Source organism: Protopterus annectens, chromosome 3.part0 (genome assembly GCF_019279795.1).
Source record: "Protopterus annectens isolate FY-2018-M chromosome 3.part0, PAN1.0, whole genome shotgun sequence".
Taxonomy (NCBI): Eukaryota; Metazoa; Chordata; order Ceratodontiformes; family Protopteridae; genus Protopterus; species Protopterus annectens.
In genome coordinates, this window is record NC_056731.1 from 1,218,208,883 (window position 1) to 1,218,227,002 (window position 18,120).

Consider the following 18,120-nt stretch of genomic DNA (forward strand, 5'->3'; position numbering starts at 1 on the left):
GGACATGCCTGGTTAGGTACATACCAAAGGGGGCATTGTACCTAATGATAGGTATGATGAATATCGTGAAACAATGACTTCCTTGGACTTAAATGCCATACCTTTGTTTGTAAGTTGCACAATATAGAATGATTTCCTCACTTATGTAGACATATGATGGTCAAAGCCTAGATTACTGTTTATGTGTGTCCCTAATTTCCATGACTACTGGATCAACTCTAAGGGATATGCTGTCAATATGATAGTTACCAGGGGAGGATGACTTCCAAAAGGATACTGTTATGCATTTCTTGGCATTTAGTTTTAGGCCATGGTTCTGACACCAGTTGTTTGTCTGTGTCAGCTCTTCCTGGAGAACATTTCTGTCAGTGTGGAATTCAAAGACAGCTCCTAATTTGCAATCATCTGCAAATTTAGTCAGCCAGAGACCACTGACATCAGTCTTAACGTCAGGAGGAGAAGTGAGGTTTATGGGAAGGCAGGAAATGACCTGTTTATGTAATGGAGAGAAATACAGTTTTTATAAAGAAAGAAAACACACATACTGTATACAATGTATAGTGCATAAAAATCTTAATATGTTTGTTTTCTTTTCTCTTAGTGTATATGTGACTATGTCTTAAGTGATAATTTAATTGTTTGTTTGTTTGTTAAAAAAACAGCTCCATCTCATGTCTTAATGCTTACATAAGCAACTAAGTCAAAAAAAGATAAGCAAAAAGGAGAGGGATTGAGGTGAATCAGGAGCTGCAAGAGTGAGCTAGCAGTGTGTCTTGAACCTGGAGTAAAGTAAAGGGAAGGGCAGGGCATAGATACAGAGGCGGCCTGAAATGCTGGAAAAGGAGGTGGTATAGAACTAGACAGGGTACGAAGTGCTCAAAAACATTGTTGCCCACTCACAGTCAGATAGACAAAGTGATGGCAAGACCAGGTCAGATGCAGGAGAAGATGGTGGGAAAAGAAGGCAGACCAGAGCTAGGGTAAGTCAGGGAAGCAAGGAGAGAACAATGGGGACAAGTAAGTACCAGGTAAGTGGTAGACCGAGACTAGAAAAGCCCAGGCCATAAATGAAGAGGGAGAGATGGAGGAAGAACAAGACAGACATAAAAGAATGAGGAAAAGGTAGTAATAGCAGCATATGATGAATTGTTCCAAAGAGGATAAAGTCAAGGAGAAATAGTCTGTTGTACTGAAGGCAGAAGGCAGGGAGGAAAAGGATGAGAAACAAAGAGTCTAAAAGTCGTTCTGCAGAAGCAAGAGTGTTGAGCATAGGTGGTAAGAATGCTGTAGACAAAGGAAATAATCTGGCAACCACAAGCAAATGTGTTACTCCAGAAACCAAGATAAGGTATTCAGGAACACAAGAGAAGGTGTAGGAGGATACTGGGTAATTAAAGTGTACGCTGTAATAATCACGGAGAAAAATAACTTCATTAAGCTGTGAGTCTGAGAGATAGGCCTGGGGTGATCGTGATGCTCTGAGGTGCATTTTAGAGCTTTTTTACAATATTTTGATCCAATGATGGCCTGAATAAAAATTATGACTAAGACAAGAAATTCAGTCTTACTTTTTTTTTCAAGGAAGAAGTAAGTTGTATCCAGTGCTTAATGCTCAAAGCAGACAAAATAACAGTTCAATAGTTCACAATAAACTGAGAAGACAAATGCGTATGGGGATATATAAATATATAAATCATATTTGGGAGTTGTATCTGATTCCATACATTCCTCCCTATATTCAACTGAAAAACAAAGTCACCTTCTGTGTATCCCCATGTTGGGTGTTCGATTTGGAGGTTGAAGGGTTGCAGGGAGTTGGGGTTGGCATAATGGTTGAGGCATTTATCTCACAGGCAGGTGGTATAGGGTTTGATTCTCACCAAGGGAATTGGCAAGTAGTCCACTGATATCAGACTGGGATAAAACTGATGAGGGAAAACAAAAAGAACATAACATACTTCAACCTATTTCTGTCAGACATATATTCACAGCATGTTTCAATTCCTTCCCCTATAACAAAACCACCTGTATATACATCTGATGTTTGATTGTGAGAAAAGTAAATAAATAATGATCACGGTAATATGTATGTCTTGTTACTACTAAACCGTACATTGATTCTATATAAGCTATAGGACTATATCTATAGGACTAGGCTATATCTGCACACCTTGGAAATCTATGGGGAAAGTTAAACAAATAATGACCACTGTCCCCAGTTCAACAGTGACCTATGCACTCCTCTGAGGTTTAGCAGAAAAATTAAAGAAATAATGACATTGTCTGAACCCCAGTCCCCCAGCACATACAGGTATGCCCCCTTGCATATTTGCTGCACTGCTTACTTATGTCCCCACAGAGCATAGTTACCTAGACAGAAGCACTGCTTGTCTTGCATTGGATATGAAATTGCTGCCTACATCACCATGGTGTGTTATCAAGCCATATAAGCCCTACAACTAAATGCAGCATATCTTTATGAATCCTGTCCAGCATATTCCATATTGATAGTTTTAGTAACAGTACTAATAATATGTACAATTTCTGTAATATCCCAAACAGGAATAAAACATATATACCTTAATTCACAAATTACCTGCATAGAAACTTACTGTCTGTGCTTGGTCTCCTGGGGGCTGCTGGCAGTTGTCTTATTTTGCCTGGAGTTCTCAAATGTCTGTTTTTTAGTGGTCAGTGTCCTTACTGGTGTAATCAGTTTTTTGGATGTCCAAGGTAGTTTCCACCTCTTGCCATTTTTAAGAATTTTCTTGAAACATAATTTTTTGAACTGGCATACAGTTGACTTATTTATTTGCTTGCGGTCTTACTTGCTCAACTAAATGGTTCATAACCTAGCTTTTATATATATAAAATAGTTACAGATATAGATATAGATAGATATATACATATATGTAAAGATAGGCATGGGTTGCGCAGTGGTGCAGCAGTTAGCATTGTCGTCTCTCAGCAAAAGGTTCTCTTGTTCAGTTTTCAGCTCTGGGGTGCCTTCTGTGCTGAGTCTGCATGTACTCCCTGAGCAGGGTTGCCAGATTTCCAGCCTCCCAGGTAGGGACAAAAAAAAAAAAGGAAGGTCTCTCACGCAAAAAAAAAAAAAAAAAGGTCTTTAATGCGGAACACAGTTACACATTAAATAACAGTAGCTCTGCACTAAACACGGAGCTTCTCGTGTTTAATGCATTGCAGTTCCGCATTCGACACAAGTAGCTCCGTGTTTGTGTGTTTTGATGTGTGTGTCATATGTGTGTCTGTGTGTGTGTGTTTGATTGGCCCCAATCAAAACAAACAAACAAACAAAACGGAGGCTGGCCGGGATTTAAACCGGCAGGGCGGGACTCAGGATCAAGCTGCTGATCTCGGGACAGTCCCGCCCAAATAGGGACGTCTGGCAACCCTGTCCCTGAGTCTGCATGTACTCCCTGCAGTTGCCTGGGTTTCCTCCGGGTGGTCCGGTGTGTGTGTGTGTGTGTGAGGTGCCCAACCCCATGTGCATACATGGTGGAGATTTGGGCGCAGGGCCAGCAACCTGACCCTGTGAAAACCATAATTGCTATGGTAACAACTAGTGCTAGAGAATGATTGTTGCCCAATGTGCTGACTGGTACAGGAACTGATGGAGGGATGGAAATATAGACATTAACATTTACATTTACTGATCTTGCATTTAGGTTCATATGTTCATATTTTATTATATCTTATTCCATTTGGTTTATATCATGTCTATTTGTTTTCCATGTTTGTTTTTATTGCATCATTTTGTTGCTCTAGTGCTTGGATACAGGAGCTGAAATAAAACTTAAGTTAAAGACGTTGGAGAGGAAGCGTTCCCTTCATCTTACGAAAGGGTTACTGTGTCATAGTTATTCCCATCTCTGCTACCTAAGTAACAGTCCAGGACAACGTATATAGGGTGTGTTGTGGGAGCATCCCCCTGATGAGGAGTACAGGTGAATTGGTCCATCTGCAGAAATACTGTTTTCTATTGCTTTTTTTCTTTATTACAGTAGTTTTTTTAATGATTTGCACAATTCTGAAAAATGGCAAGTCCAACATTTTTTCAAATTTGAAAGGAAGTTGTTTAATTTTTTTTTCCTACATCCAAATACAGAGATGTGGATTTGATTATCTATAACACATTAATGGTGAAATAATTATGAATATTATGAACTGAAGGTAAGTTAAAAATATCAGGGGAGTATCTTGGAACTCCTTTTTCAGTACCTTATCACAGTTTAGGAAGTTTTTCCTCTCAGACTGAAGTACAGTGCAATTTTTAACATTGTGAGAATACCAAATGGCTTTGAACTTTTCAAAAACAGCATATTTTATGTCTTTTCTTTGTTTCCTGGCAGACTATAACAGCAGTGACCTAAAGACAGCATGCAGGAAGCATGAACTTTATGTCAGTTTCCGAGATCTGGGGTGGCAGGTGAGTTTCCTGTGTTTTTTTTTTCTTTGTAACATAATTGCAGTTTGATTACATGGCATTATGGTAATGCTGCACAGATCATGCAATATAAGGTGTGAACTGTCTGTAAAATGGTGAAATATCTGATTCCCATATAGATGAATTTCTCAGTGTCTACTGCTGCACTTCACATTTTATGAAAAATTTGCATTAGTGTTGATAGCCATAAAAGCACCAGACCTCTGCAAAATAAAATGAATTCTTCCTAGTGGAAATATTAAGGAAGGCTTTTGTTTAATGTCCAGGTAGTTCTATTAAAAGAATAATGTTATATTAGTAGAGAAGGCACTGGTAACATGAGACTTTAGAAAATAGCCAGGGTAACTATTTTAAAAGTAACAAAAAAATAGTAAAACACTACTGTTAAACAGAATTCACCATACTCAAACAAAGCTTCCATCCAAGCAAAACCATTTTTGTTTCCACCTGGACGTCGATATAATCAAAACAAATATCTGCTGTAATTTTTAGACTATGAACCTTGCTCTCACTGGAAATTGCCTGGCCAATAACTATTTCTGTTGCTTGCTACTTAGAGGTCCGTTTTAGACATTCCCTTCCTCACTACAAATTCTTACATAGTGAAAAAGCCAGTTTTTCAGACTAGTGTAAATTGTCCATTCTCATTAACTTAGTCCATCCTTCCTGTTAGCTGAAACAGACCCCCCCAAATATTATAGGATTTATTATTCAGTGCATTCAATAACCAGCGCTGTGAAGAGTCTTGGAGATACTTCGTCTAGAAGGTCAGCAAAAAATGTAACTGCCATAATGGATGCTTCTTTCTGTATTCTCAGTTAACTGTTTTTAAGAATAGGAGATGAGCTGTAGAAATGAACACCGAACTGAATATGAATTTAGTTAATCAGTGTGCAGTGTGAGAATCAAATTCAGTTCTGAAAACTGAAGCAACTTTGCATGCTGTTACCTTAACCATCAAATCATACTTTACAAACAGCCTCCATAACAAGGTTATTTACATGCATACCCAGACATTGTAACTAGTGTAACTAATTGTGCCATAAGATTTTGATGTCATGTAGCCCTGTTAAATTTTAAATCTAGTAACTTAGTAATGAACTAACATATGCGAAAATAAGGTACTACCATACAAGGAGTCTACAGGTTAATTTATGTCTGCTGCCTGGTTAAGTGCCTCATTTTCAAAGACAGCTTGAGGTAAATTATACTGCCATACCAGCTAAATTACTACAGTATGATAATGAATAGTTTAATTTCGAATAAAAGGTAAGATAGAAAACTAAGTGTATTTAAATCAGGTAGATTAATAGGAGTATATGTGTATGTATATATATCTTTATATATGTGTGTGTGTGTGTGTGTGTGTGTGTGTGTGTGTGTGTGTGTGTGTGTGTGTGTGTGTGTGTGTGTGTGTGTGTGTGTACTTATATAACAGTAATGTACTTACCTTAATGATTGAACTGCATTGGCAGTTTCATATCCTTCACCTGTAGGGCTAAGTTTGGCAAGTACTTAGCTTGACTCATAAATCATTCCCATGCCACCATATCCTCTCTCCATTACATAAAATTGATAGTGCCAGAGGGCCAAGGGAGGACAGCCCTAAAAACAACAGACTCCTGGACGGACTACTTTGGTAAGAGAGAACCTGATGGTTGGGCAATCTAATGTACAGCAGGTGCCCACTTAATGATTTCTGATAAGAACAGTGAAGTACTGACACATATTGAAAAGAAGCAACAGAAGGCATACGAGTTCAGAATTTGCAAAGTTGGGTCCTAAATCTAGAAAATGACTGCTAAGTTAAGCACTGGTACCAGTGAACGCTGTGGGATGCTGAAACTGCGTAACACTTTCTACCAAGCAGTTTAGCAAACAAGTATTCAATGAATAGCCTCTCCAAAGGGACATGAAAGTTGTGATTGCTCAGTTAGCTGCAAGTGAAACAGAGATGGACACCACTAGGAATTAAATGCCAAAGGCATAAAACCTGGAAATGGATTAGGCAGGCTGTAGCAACTAAAAAACATCAGGATAGAGACAACAGACCATAGTTTCAAAATAAACATTTCTCTAAAGGGCAAAAAGTTCTGAAGCCTAAAGAGGAAATGTTACCTGGATTTTCCAAGGAAGTTATGAGGATGCATGTGGTACAAAGGCAGTCACCACAGCCGAAAACTACATTTCAAAGGTCTGAAGGGTAATTATCAGCTGAACCATGCAAGAAGGTTGTGACAGTGTATGTGAAGCAAAAATAAATGCCACAACCAGGTACATTGAGACAGTCAGAAAAGAGAAGCTAGATCACAGAAAAAAGGAGTAGCTTTTGCTTCCTAAGAAACCAGTGAATTTAGACCTTTCAAGAGAAAGCACTATCTGGAAAATAGATGAGCTGACTGAGAATGTGCCTGAGGTAACAAAGAACAGTGTATCTTGGGTAAAGAAGGGTAACGCTGTCAGATCAAAAAGAAATGAATGGCTGAAAGGAACAGACAGTCCAAGTAAAACACCCAACAACTAGTGTAAATGCTTGGCAGGAGAGGAGATCTTCACACAAAGGCCTGCAGATGATCTCTGGAATAACTATGAATACACAAGCATAATAACAATATAGCCAGCAGTAGACTAAATAGAGAAAGGGATGGAAGATCTCCCTGTAAAAGCCTACTGTAAAGAATGACTGGAGCAAAAAAGGCCGAAATGTGTAAGACCTTGTAAGAAACATATTAACAACTGAATGTCATACAAAAGGAGAAGTCAAGCAAAATACGACAAGCCAGTCAATATGAACCTGACACTGAACTGACTGCCATGTCCCAGACATATGGTAGATTACTTTCTCAGTAAAACCAAATAAGTACAGAAATGTTAACCAAGAAAAATAGAAACATTCTGGAAAATTGTGGATGGATCAGGAAAAAATGGTGCTAAATATTTTGCAAACATGATAGAGAATAGTGCATAAGAGAGCAATGCTAAACCAACTCTGACCTGTAGGAGAGACACTACTGAACATATCAGGTTACAAATGGAACTGCCTAACTAGCTATCTGCCCCGCCCACAAAAAAAATAAATAAATAAATATATACACCCTAAGGCACACTGACTGGAAAATATTATCAGGTATCAGATAACTCTCCAAAATATAGCTCTGTAGAGGAAAAAGGAGCATTGTTAATAATAAGCAGGATCATCACACATCAATAACTTAGCACTGGGAGAAAAGTGCTATCTACATTTCTAGCAACATTATACAAAAACCTATAATAGGTAATGAAACATGAGGAAAAAACAACAGTAGGGATCTTAAACAACTGCAATATAAACTTTAATTTCAAACTATTATTACAAACTAAGGACCTAACCAAGATGAGACCAGGAAACAAAATCTAGCCAATAACTGAAAAAGTAAGGGGTGTCACACAGGGGAGGGGAAGATGATTAGGCAAACATTTGTTCTGACAGGAAATAGTCCTTAAAATGAAAAGGAACAGACATAAAAGCAGATATATACAGTACTAAACCATACACAGGTATTAATATAGCTTTCTCCTTTTTCCATCCTGCTTCTCTCATTTCAAAAGTATATGTTTGTATTATTCCATTCTTTGCTAGCACAAATAAACACAAACTAATCACACACACTCCTGTTTCACACCTTTTTATTATTTTTCTCAGTCCCATAATCCCCTGAAATAGCCTACATTGCTTCATCACTTCTTGAATCAAATTCTTTTTCTACACCACATGCAATCAACCTTACATCTTTTCTCTCTTAAAACAGAATCCATTACTTCTTTTACTGTTAACTTTTCCTTCACTTGGTTTCCCTTTGCTCCTCTATATCCCCCCTATCACTTCTTCCAAAACAATCCCCATTCTTCTTCTTTTTTTTTTTTTTTTTTGGTTTAACTTCATAAAAAATGTGCTACTGGCCTCCAATTCTCAATATTTTGTCATCTTTCTTCCATATAAATGTAATCATCACAGCATGTAACTTTTCATGTTCTGTTCCTTCCTCTAACCATTCATTCAGTATTTCCACAAATACTTATTTTTCCCTTACATTCATCCCCTTATAATATCCATAACTTAACACATCCAAGTATGGTGCTGATTATTCCTTCCATTCTGTTATAACAGCTTCCAGTTCTTGTAACGCAATTTTTTTCTTCTAATTTTCATTTCGCTCTTTCCAAAATTTTCTTTACTTTTCAGCCTCCTCTTCCAAAGTCTTCCTTATTAAATATGGTTTCTACATTTTTTGTATCTCCTTAACATCTTCTTGTTTACATTTTACTAATACATTCTCATCTACCATCCAATCCATCATATCTTCTTTTCTTTTTACAAGGATAAAACCTATTCATTCCTTCCCTTTAAAATATTTCTGCCTCTACAATGCTGTCTTATTTTTTCTTTATTTTCTCATACTAATTTTTTTCTCCTCTCTTACTATATTACGTCTTTCTTCCATTCCTTTCTCAAAAACTTTTACAGTATTTTCATATTCCACTTTACTACTTCTTTACCATTCTCTCTACTTAAAAAAAAACTATATTTCTCTTTAAACACTGCCTATCTTTTTGGTCCAGCATTCATAAAGTACTCTAACTGCCACATGTTCTTTACACAGTCTACTAGTCTTTTCTTGCAATTCTTTCTTTTTTACTTACATTCTGTTAACCATTGTTACTTTTTCCTTTTTTATTATTTCTTCATTGTCACCTAACACAGTGTATATTCCTTTATGATCTGAAAAATCTCCTCCTTTCACTCTACCTGACACTTCCTTCAAGTCACCTGAAAACGTACCATAATCTATCTCAATATTAAACATTCTCATTTTGTACAACTCTCTACTTTTTTTATTTTCAAGTTTCCACATTATATCACTTATTTTGTACAACTCTCTACTTTTTTTTATTTTCAAGTTTCCACATTATATCACTTATTTTGTACAACTCTCTACTTTTTTATTTTCAAGTTTCCACATTATATCACTTTTTTATAATTTTTACATCATGAGTTGTTTTCCTTTTTCTTTAAGTCCCCAGTCATGACTGCTGTCATGTTTACTATCACACTAATTCATTTTGTTCTTAACAACATGTTTTATACACACGTATTACTATTAAGCTCACAAAGTTTCCATTTTTTCCTCAAGCCAGATATCATCACCTTTGCTGGTATCGCAGTTGTTACATTCAGTATTTGTATTTATTTAACACCCCAGATTAAGAACACATTCATATCCTACTGACCATATCGTTCTTTTTCTCCATGCAGCTCCATTTTCCCCTTTTTTCTTGTTTAATGCATTTTGCATCCAGCAGACATAATGCATCCATCTTTTTCTTCTTTCTACCATTCATCAACCATTAAACCCCTCACTCCATTTCTTATACTGTTCACATTTAGCCACAAAATACCTAAATCATCCCTTTACAGTGTTTGCTTAGTTCCTCCTCTTCTTACTTTTCTTATTCTCATTCTCCCACCAATAGATTTAATGTTTTCTGCCTTTGTTCTGCCCCTGTTTCTGAGTCACTATCTTCCTCTTCTTTACTTGCCATCATACTTATGTTCTGTTTTTAACTGAATCTTTTCTACTATTAGCCCTTTGTTTTGCTCCTTTTCTTCACCTTGAGTTATGTTTGTTTCATTTTCTTCCTCAGTTACATCAAGCATTTAATTTTTTTCCTGAATATTGTTTTCTACATATTTGGCCAGATTCAATAAAGCCTACACTAAGTGTACACGATATGTATTCAAGAACATTATTATCACATTTTTTGAGATTTCTAGTCACTCACAAAGATTACATTATGTGTACATGTAGTCTATACTTTGTGGTAAACTTCATGAATCCCTGTCAATATTTAAAACTGCAATCATATCAGTAGGAAAACTAAAATTAGGAGAAAGAAAGTGTGAGCTATGTCTGTGTTATCTGTTCATTCAAAACAGTGTACACTTAGTGTAGGGGTTATTGAATCCTAGGGATTGTCTTTTCTCCCTCTCAGTTTCTTTTCCATTTACCCTTTCTTTTTCAAAAAAGGGCATTCAAACAAAAAATAACCAGACTCATTACATTTCCTAGAAAACAGTATAACATTTCTAGCAGTATGGCTTTGCTCCGCACATTTCCCATATCTTCTTTTAGTGCACTCCTAAACTAAATCTTTTCATCCCCACAGTAGAAGCAGTTTGCTCCAATGCCCAAAAGTTGTTTTTTTATTCACTATTATATTATTTCAAATATGCAGTAATTTTCCATCATATATATCCAGTGTAGTAAACACTTCCCATTCCCTTTCCTTACATTTCTGTTATTAGAAGTTCTCTTTAAAGTCATGCACTTTGCCAAATATTATCAGAAAAAAAGTTTTTTAAGTTCAAATTCCCCCATTTCTGAAATTTTGAATTACCCAGTGTTCTTTTTAACTACAATCCAACGTTATGAAAAATAAAGTTTTCCCAATGTGATAAGTTAACCTATAAGATTTTCAGCACCTAAAAAAGTCAATAGAATTGTTTCATAAATGTCTTCTGACCCTAAAACTATCAGTGCCTGCATGTCTGTTAAAGTAAATCCTAACGGCAATTTAATCATCATCATCTTCTTTCGGCTGTTCAATTTAATATTGTTCATAATGTCTTATCTATCAGTAGTAGCATGTTTTTCTTCTTATTTTTACCACCGTTCTTTTTTTTCTGAAGCTGCTTCCCTTCTGAACCTGTGAAATGAATCTCTTTGCTGTGTACACTGCTTCATGTTCCTTGATTTACAACACTTGCATATTTTTTCTTTACTTCATTTCTGTCATCCACAGTACCTGTTGCAGAGGTTTATCTTTAAAATGGTTTACTCCATCAGCTAAACATGCTTCTGTACTTTCAGTCAACATAATGTACTTCTATACCATGTCACTAGCTTCATTATCTGACTGCCTCTGTAACATTTGATCCATCACAGCACTCCAGCTCACCTCCTCTCCTTCATTTGGTTCTCCTTGCTTCATTCAGTTCTCCAGTACCACTGTATCCAGACCTCTCTTCTCCAACACTATAATTAGGATTTTATCTCGCCCTGATGCTCAAGCCAAAATTTGTCCAGGAACATTTGTAATTCTCCAAGCACCAGTGGCAGCCCTCTGCCACCACCTAGTGCTTGAAAAGAGTAGGGGGACTTCATTAAAAACATCAGTACAGTAAATTACAATGAAAACGTCAGGAGGCACGCAAAAGATAACTGGAAACAAAAATTTATTTTGTAAAGCGCTTTTCGTCTGTGTGTTAACACAAACTTCCTCAGACAGTTTAAATCACAAAAAGCTCCACTATAAATACAAAAAAGGTAATTGAATAATAACCACTTCATTTACACTTATTAAATTAAGTGCAATCAAACAATCAAGCATGAATCTTTATATAAAAAATTTTAAAAGCAGTATCAAATAAGCTAAGAAAAGACTTAATCAAACTAGCTTATTCTGACAAGCTTAATCCAAGAATAGACAGGCACATAAACACTAACAACACTTGAAACTAAAAAAATAAAAATAAAAAAATATTTATGTTAATATATATAGTAAAAACTATTTATATTTATATATTTAGTAAAAATATTTAAAATGGGAAGATTAATCACCGGGCAGAGTACTAAAAAACCAACATGAAATTTTCAATAGTGTAATACAAATACTTAATTCATATTTTACACCACTGAATAACATATACAAACTGATATAAAAATGTAAGACATATTTATAAAATATGAAAAAAATATATATTTACAAAGTTTATCTATAACCAGTATACACATATTATCCATAAACTATATATAAACATTAAATAAATATATGTTACTTACTAAGAGCATGTTCTATTCATCTTAATAAACTTTTTATTTTTAAAATACAACTAATAGAACAAGTTTCATTCAAACCTGGGAAATTATACGCATTTAACCTTATCTGCCATAGGAGTTCTAATTCATCTAGTCTAAGTGAATCAGAGCCACCTCGAAAGTTATGAAAAACCTGATCTATAATGGTAAATTTAAAACTATGATCAGGAAACTGAACTATATGCTTGGCCAATGCATTTTCAACTTTCTGTTTTTTAATAGCATACAAATGCTCGTACATACGATCACGAAGTCTCCTTTCTGTTTTCCCTACATAATAAGCCAAACATGACTGACATTGGGCTAAATAGACAACCATCTTAGAATTACAATTAACTCTCAACTTCTGATAATATTGAAAGTTATTTATACAGAATCTATTAGATTCAGTCACGAATGAGCAATACTTACAAGCATGGCATTTAAACATGCCAGCTGTTCTTACTAGGGGTTTAACTTGTTGATCAAAGAAAGCTTTCAAATTTTTACCTCTTTTGTAAATCACTGATGGACGTTCACCAACACTAGCAAAAACACTTTTATCATTCTTAAATATTTCCCAGTTTTTCCGCAAAATCTGAAAGCAATCTCTGCTGTTAAGATTGTAAGTGGTGATAAAAGAAACAAAACCATTTCTCAGTGAAGAGTCTATAGATGGATCTTCAAATAAAACTGAACTGTTAACAAGTGAATCTTCAAATTGGACTGGGCTATTGACTATACAGTTTGTCAATATAAAGGGATTATTCAAGATAGGTGCGAAAAATTGATTCAAGCGTTTTGTTGAAACCTCATCAATAATTTCGTCTACTAAATACTCAGGACAACCTCGATGAACAAATAATCCCCTAATAAACAGGCACTCGGAATTAAATTCATGGTCTAAGGTAGTTATACGAGCTGCCCGAACTAGTTGACCCTTAATAATAGCCCGTTTTTGGTGAAGTGGATGACAACTAGAAAAATGAAGCAAAGAATTACAATATGTATTAAAATAAAAGACTTGAGACACTCACAATACCCTACAGGGCTTGAAGCTAATTCTGCTTTCCATATGGATTTATTGGAAATGTTTGACCGTCAAGGATTGGAGTTGTTGGAATTAATGTCTAAACATTATGCTCTGTCTGTTATTAAAATTACTAAACAGGTTTGTGAGCTTGATGCAAAGATTAAACTTGATGCTGAATTTTCCCGTTATAAGTATGAATATAATAGGATTTTTTCTAGCATTGATCAATATTTAAATAAGCTTATGGCCAATAAGGTTAAAAAAATGGACAGAGATTTGAAAGCTTATAATGAGGGTACAGCCTATCCTCGACCTTCATTAGCACAAGTATGGCAGGGGCCAGCTAACACAGGTTTCTCTAGTGGAGCTAAAGGTAACAGCTCATCTAACAAAATGACTTACCATGTTATAGATGGTGTTGTATCTGACACCATCAATCTTGATGAACCGGTTCAATCTACGTCGGGGAACATTGAACTTGCACAACATAGTAATAGGACTGGTCATTATAATTTAAGATCTAATGACCCTAATTTTTTAGGAGCAAGACAGAAGCAACAAACTGGTTACAACAACCAGAAAAAGAAACAGAAGTACAGTTAATAAGTGATGTTTGTTTGTTTTCTGATGTTGTTGATAATTCTGATATGATGCTTTCACCTATTCTTAATGATTTTTTAGAACATGAAAGTGTTAGCATACCTTTTAACCTTAGTTCTTTTTCTGAAACTTTAGCTCATACTGGTGACGAGAATTCTATTTCTGGTCCTGTTAAGCCTACTATATTGTACAATCTTAGTGGCGATTTTAAAGTATATAATTTTTCTTCTGTTGATATTTCTGTGGATTTGGTTGAGCTACTTGCTAAGGGTAATACTTATGTTCCACCAACTAAATTAGATGTAGTTAAAACAATTATTGATTTAAAATTGTTTACTAGGAAACTTAATTTGAATTTAATGATGGGGAATTCAGCTCCTATGAATAATAATAATTTTAGGATTCCTAGTACATTTAATCCACCTTTACACCCTTTATTACAAATTTTCGAACTCGTATGTGAGCTTGACATCCGGAATCAAGCCCAGTCAGGGCAATTTAAAGGTACTTATAGTGACAACTGCTTGCAAGAAAGGGACTGTCTAGAATTTATTCAGCATAATGATATCAAGCTCTGCAAGCCTGATAAAGGGGGTGGGGTAGTTATTTTTGATAAATGTGACTACAATAATAGGATTCTAGAAGTATTGCATTCACCTTCATATATTGAGAGCTCATTGTCTGAAATTAACAAAGCTTATGTAACTATTAAGAATGTTATAGAAGACATGTTTATTGAAGGTAGGATTCCTCAACATATTTACAATTATATGTCTACATCTTTTCCTAAATTTCCCCGTTTTTTTGGTATCCCTAAGATTCACAAGGATCCCATTGATCCACCGATGCGACCTTTGGTTGATGGTAGAGGATCCCCCACCTACCCATGTGCTAAAGTGGTTGATTCTATTCTTCAAAAATACTTGGTTAATTTGAAACAAATTTGTAAGGATTCTTGGATGTTCCTTAATAAGATGAATCAATTGCATTTCAACTCCAAGTATAATTTTTTAACTATAGATGTTAAGGATCTTTATACATGTATTCCACATGAAATAGCATTAGAGTGGGTTGCTGATGTGTTAAAGCGTCTAGGTTGTACCAAATCTGAAATCAACCTGGTCCAAGAACTATTAGAGTTAGTGCTTGACCATAACTATTTTACGTTTGAAGAGAATTTCTACCTCCAGAAAGTGGGTGTCGCTATGGGTTCACCATGTGGGGCAAGTGTAGCAAATATGGTTATGGCCCAATGGGAACACCTCTTTGTGTTTAATAACTGTGCGTTTCACGACAAGTTTATCTTTTATACTCGATTTCTGGATGACATCTTTATTTTGATGGATGGTGACAGTTCCTTATGTGAATTGGTAGTAGATTATTTTAACTCCACGACTAATTTTTTATTTTTTATTTTTTATCTTTTACACACACTTTTAGTGTGGACTCTATTGCTTATTTAGACGTCCTTTTGACTAAAGATTTTTCATTCCACAAACTTACGGCTTCTATTTTTAGAAAAAATACATATTGTAATTCTTTGCTTCATTTTTCTAGTTGTCATCCACTTCACCAAAAACGGGCTATTATTAAGGGTCAACTAGTTCGGGCAGCTCGTATAACTACCTTAGACCATGAATTTAATTCCGAGTGCCTGTTTATTAGGGGATTATTTGTTCATCGAGGTTATCCTGAGTATTTAGTAGACGAAATTATTGATGAGGTTTCAACAAAACGCTTGAATCAATTTTTCGCACCTATCTTGAATAATCCCTTTATATTGACAAACTGTATAGTCAATAGCCCAGTCCTATTTGAAGATTCACTTGTTAACAGTTCAGTTTTATTTGAAGATCCATCTATAGACTCTTCACTGAGAAATGGTTTTGTTTCTTTTATCACCACTTACAATCTTAACAGCAGAGATTGCTTTCAGATTTTGCGGAAAAACTGGGAAATATTTAAGAATGATAAAAGTGTTTTTGCTAGTGTTGGTGAACGTCCATCAGTGATTTACAAAAGAGGTAAAAATTTGAAAGCTTTCTTTGATCAACAAGTTAAACCCCTAGTAAGAACAGCTGGCATGTTTAAATGCCATGCTTGTAAGTATTGCTCATTCGTGACTGAATCCAATAGATTCTGTATAAATAACTTTCAATATTATCAGAAGTTGAGAGTTAATTGTAATTCTAAGATGGTTGTCTATTTAGCCCAATGTCAGTCATGTTTGGCTTATTATGTAGGGAAAACAGAAAGGAGACTTCGTGATCGTATGTACGAGCATTTGTATGCTATTAAAAAACAGAAAGTTGAAAATGCATTGGCCAAGCATATAGTTCAGTTTCCTGATCATAGTTTTAAATTTACCATTATAGATCAGGTTTTTCATAACTTTCGAGGTGGCTCTGATTCACTTAGACTAGATGAATTAGAACTCCTATGGCAGATAAGGTTAAATGCGTATAATTTCCCAGGTTTGAATGAAACTTGTTCTATTAGTTGTATTTTGAAAATAAAAAGTTTATTAAGATGAATAGAACATGCTCTTAGTAAGTAACATATATTTATTTAATGTTTATATATAGTTTATGGATAATATGTGTATACTGGTTATAGATAAACTTTGTAAATATATTTTTTTCATATTTTATAAATATTTCTTACATTTTTATATCAGTTTGTATATGTTAGTCAGTGGTGTAAAATATGAATTAAGTATTTGTATTACACTATTGAAAATTTCATGTTGGTTTTTTAGTACACTGCCCGGTGATTAATCTTCCCATTTTAAATATTTTTACTAAATATATAAATATAAATAGTTTTTACTATATATATTAACATAAATATTTTTTTATTTTTTTAGTTTCAAGTGTTGTTAGTGTTTATGTGCCTGTTTATTCTTGGATTAAGCTTGTCAGAATAAGCTAGTTTGATTAAGTCTTTTCTTAGCTTATTTGATACTGCTTTTAAAATTTTTTATATAAAGATTCATGCTTGATTGTTTGATTGCACTTAATTTAATAAGTGTAAATGAAGTGGTTATTATTCAATTACCTTTTTTGTATTTATAGTGGAGCTTTTTGTGATTTAAACTGTCTGAGGAAGTTTGTGTTAACACACAGACGAAAAGCGCTTTACAAAATAAATTTTTGTTTCCAGTTATCTTTTGCGTGCCTCCTGAGGTTTCTGATCAGCTGTGTGTGTTTTAACTAGTTTGTCTTTGTGCCTTGCTGAATTTTTACAATGAAAACGTAACAGAAAACCAGTAGAAACAGTATACGCACCATAGTTGCATCAGTAAAAAGACATTAGTCTTCAACCCCTTAAGCCATAACTAAAAATAAATACTTTTCAAAACAGAACTCACATCCCATAATTTGTTATATAATATTTCTGTATAGCATTCATTCCATAAGAATCATAAACACACATAACATTGTTTATCATCCTTATCTAGATGAGTAACTGGTAGGCCCAAATAATGACCATCATTTCATATGCAAGCAGTTGAAGGTTATTCATACGCCACTCTCATAAGAATGTATTTTGAAATGATTGACTGTTGAAGGGCATGTAACAAAGATTTTGCAGAAGAACCAAAGGAACACAGTTTGCGGTATAACATTTACATTTTACCTCCCCTTAACAGGGAATTTACCTAATGACAATCTCCACAAAAATTCTCACCACTTCAATATGTATTTAAACATCGTCTTTCTGTTCTGTATACGATATTTAAGTCACTCATCACAGTTGTCACACTGGATGATATATCACACTCAGCTTGTAACAAAGAGGTACTCTCCATTGCTGAAAACTTTGTTCACCTTTGAGCTAGTACATACTAGATAAATATCATTCTACAATTTCAGTATTTTCTGCTAGGTGACAACTTGTCTACCTGTATTAGGAAACTGACCTCCTTCTGCAGTCTATTGGCTAAATAAAAATTTACCTCTTGTCTTTTACTTGTACCAAAATAGAGAGTCCCTGACAGATAATTTATTTAATTAAAAACAAAGTGTTGTAAACAATGACATGAATAATTATTAGTCCCTATCAGTATCAGATTCATGTACCTTTCTAAAAGCTACTCTTTTTACTGCAAATCCACTTGTACTCAA

At 34.8% G+C, this 18,120-nt stretch overlaps 1 protein-coding gene across 1 annotated transcript in view; it reads left to right on the forward strand.

Annotated features, from left to right (window-relative positions):
• Window positions 1-18,120, forward strand: part of BMP6 (bone morphogenetic protein 6) — a 1,112,490-nt gene that overhangs the window by 990,488 nt on the left and 103,882 nt on the right. The window contains exon 5 of the mRNA XM_044065417.1: window positions 4,371-4,447. Within this exon, the coding sequence (XP_043921352.1) occupies window positions 4,371-4,447 (77 nt within the window). The remainder of the gene's footprint in view (window positions 1-4,370; window positions 4,448-18,120) is intronic.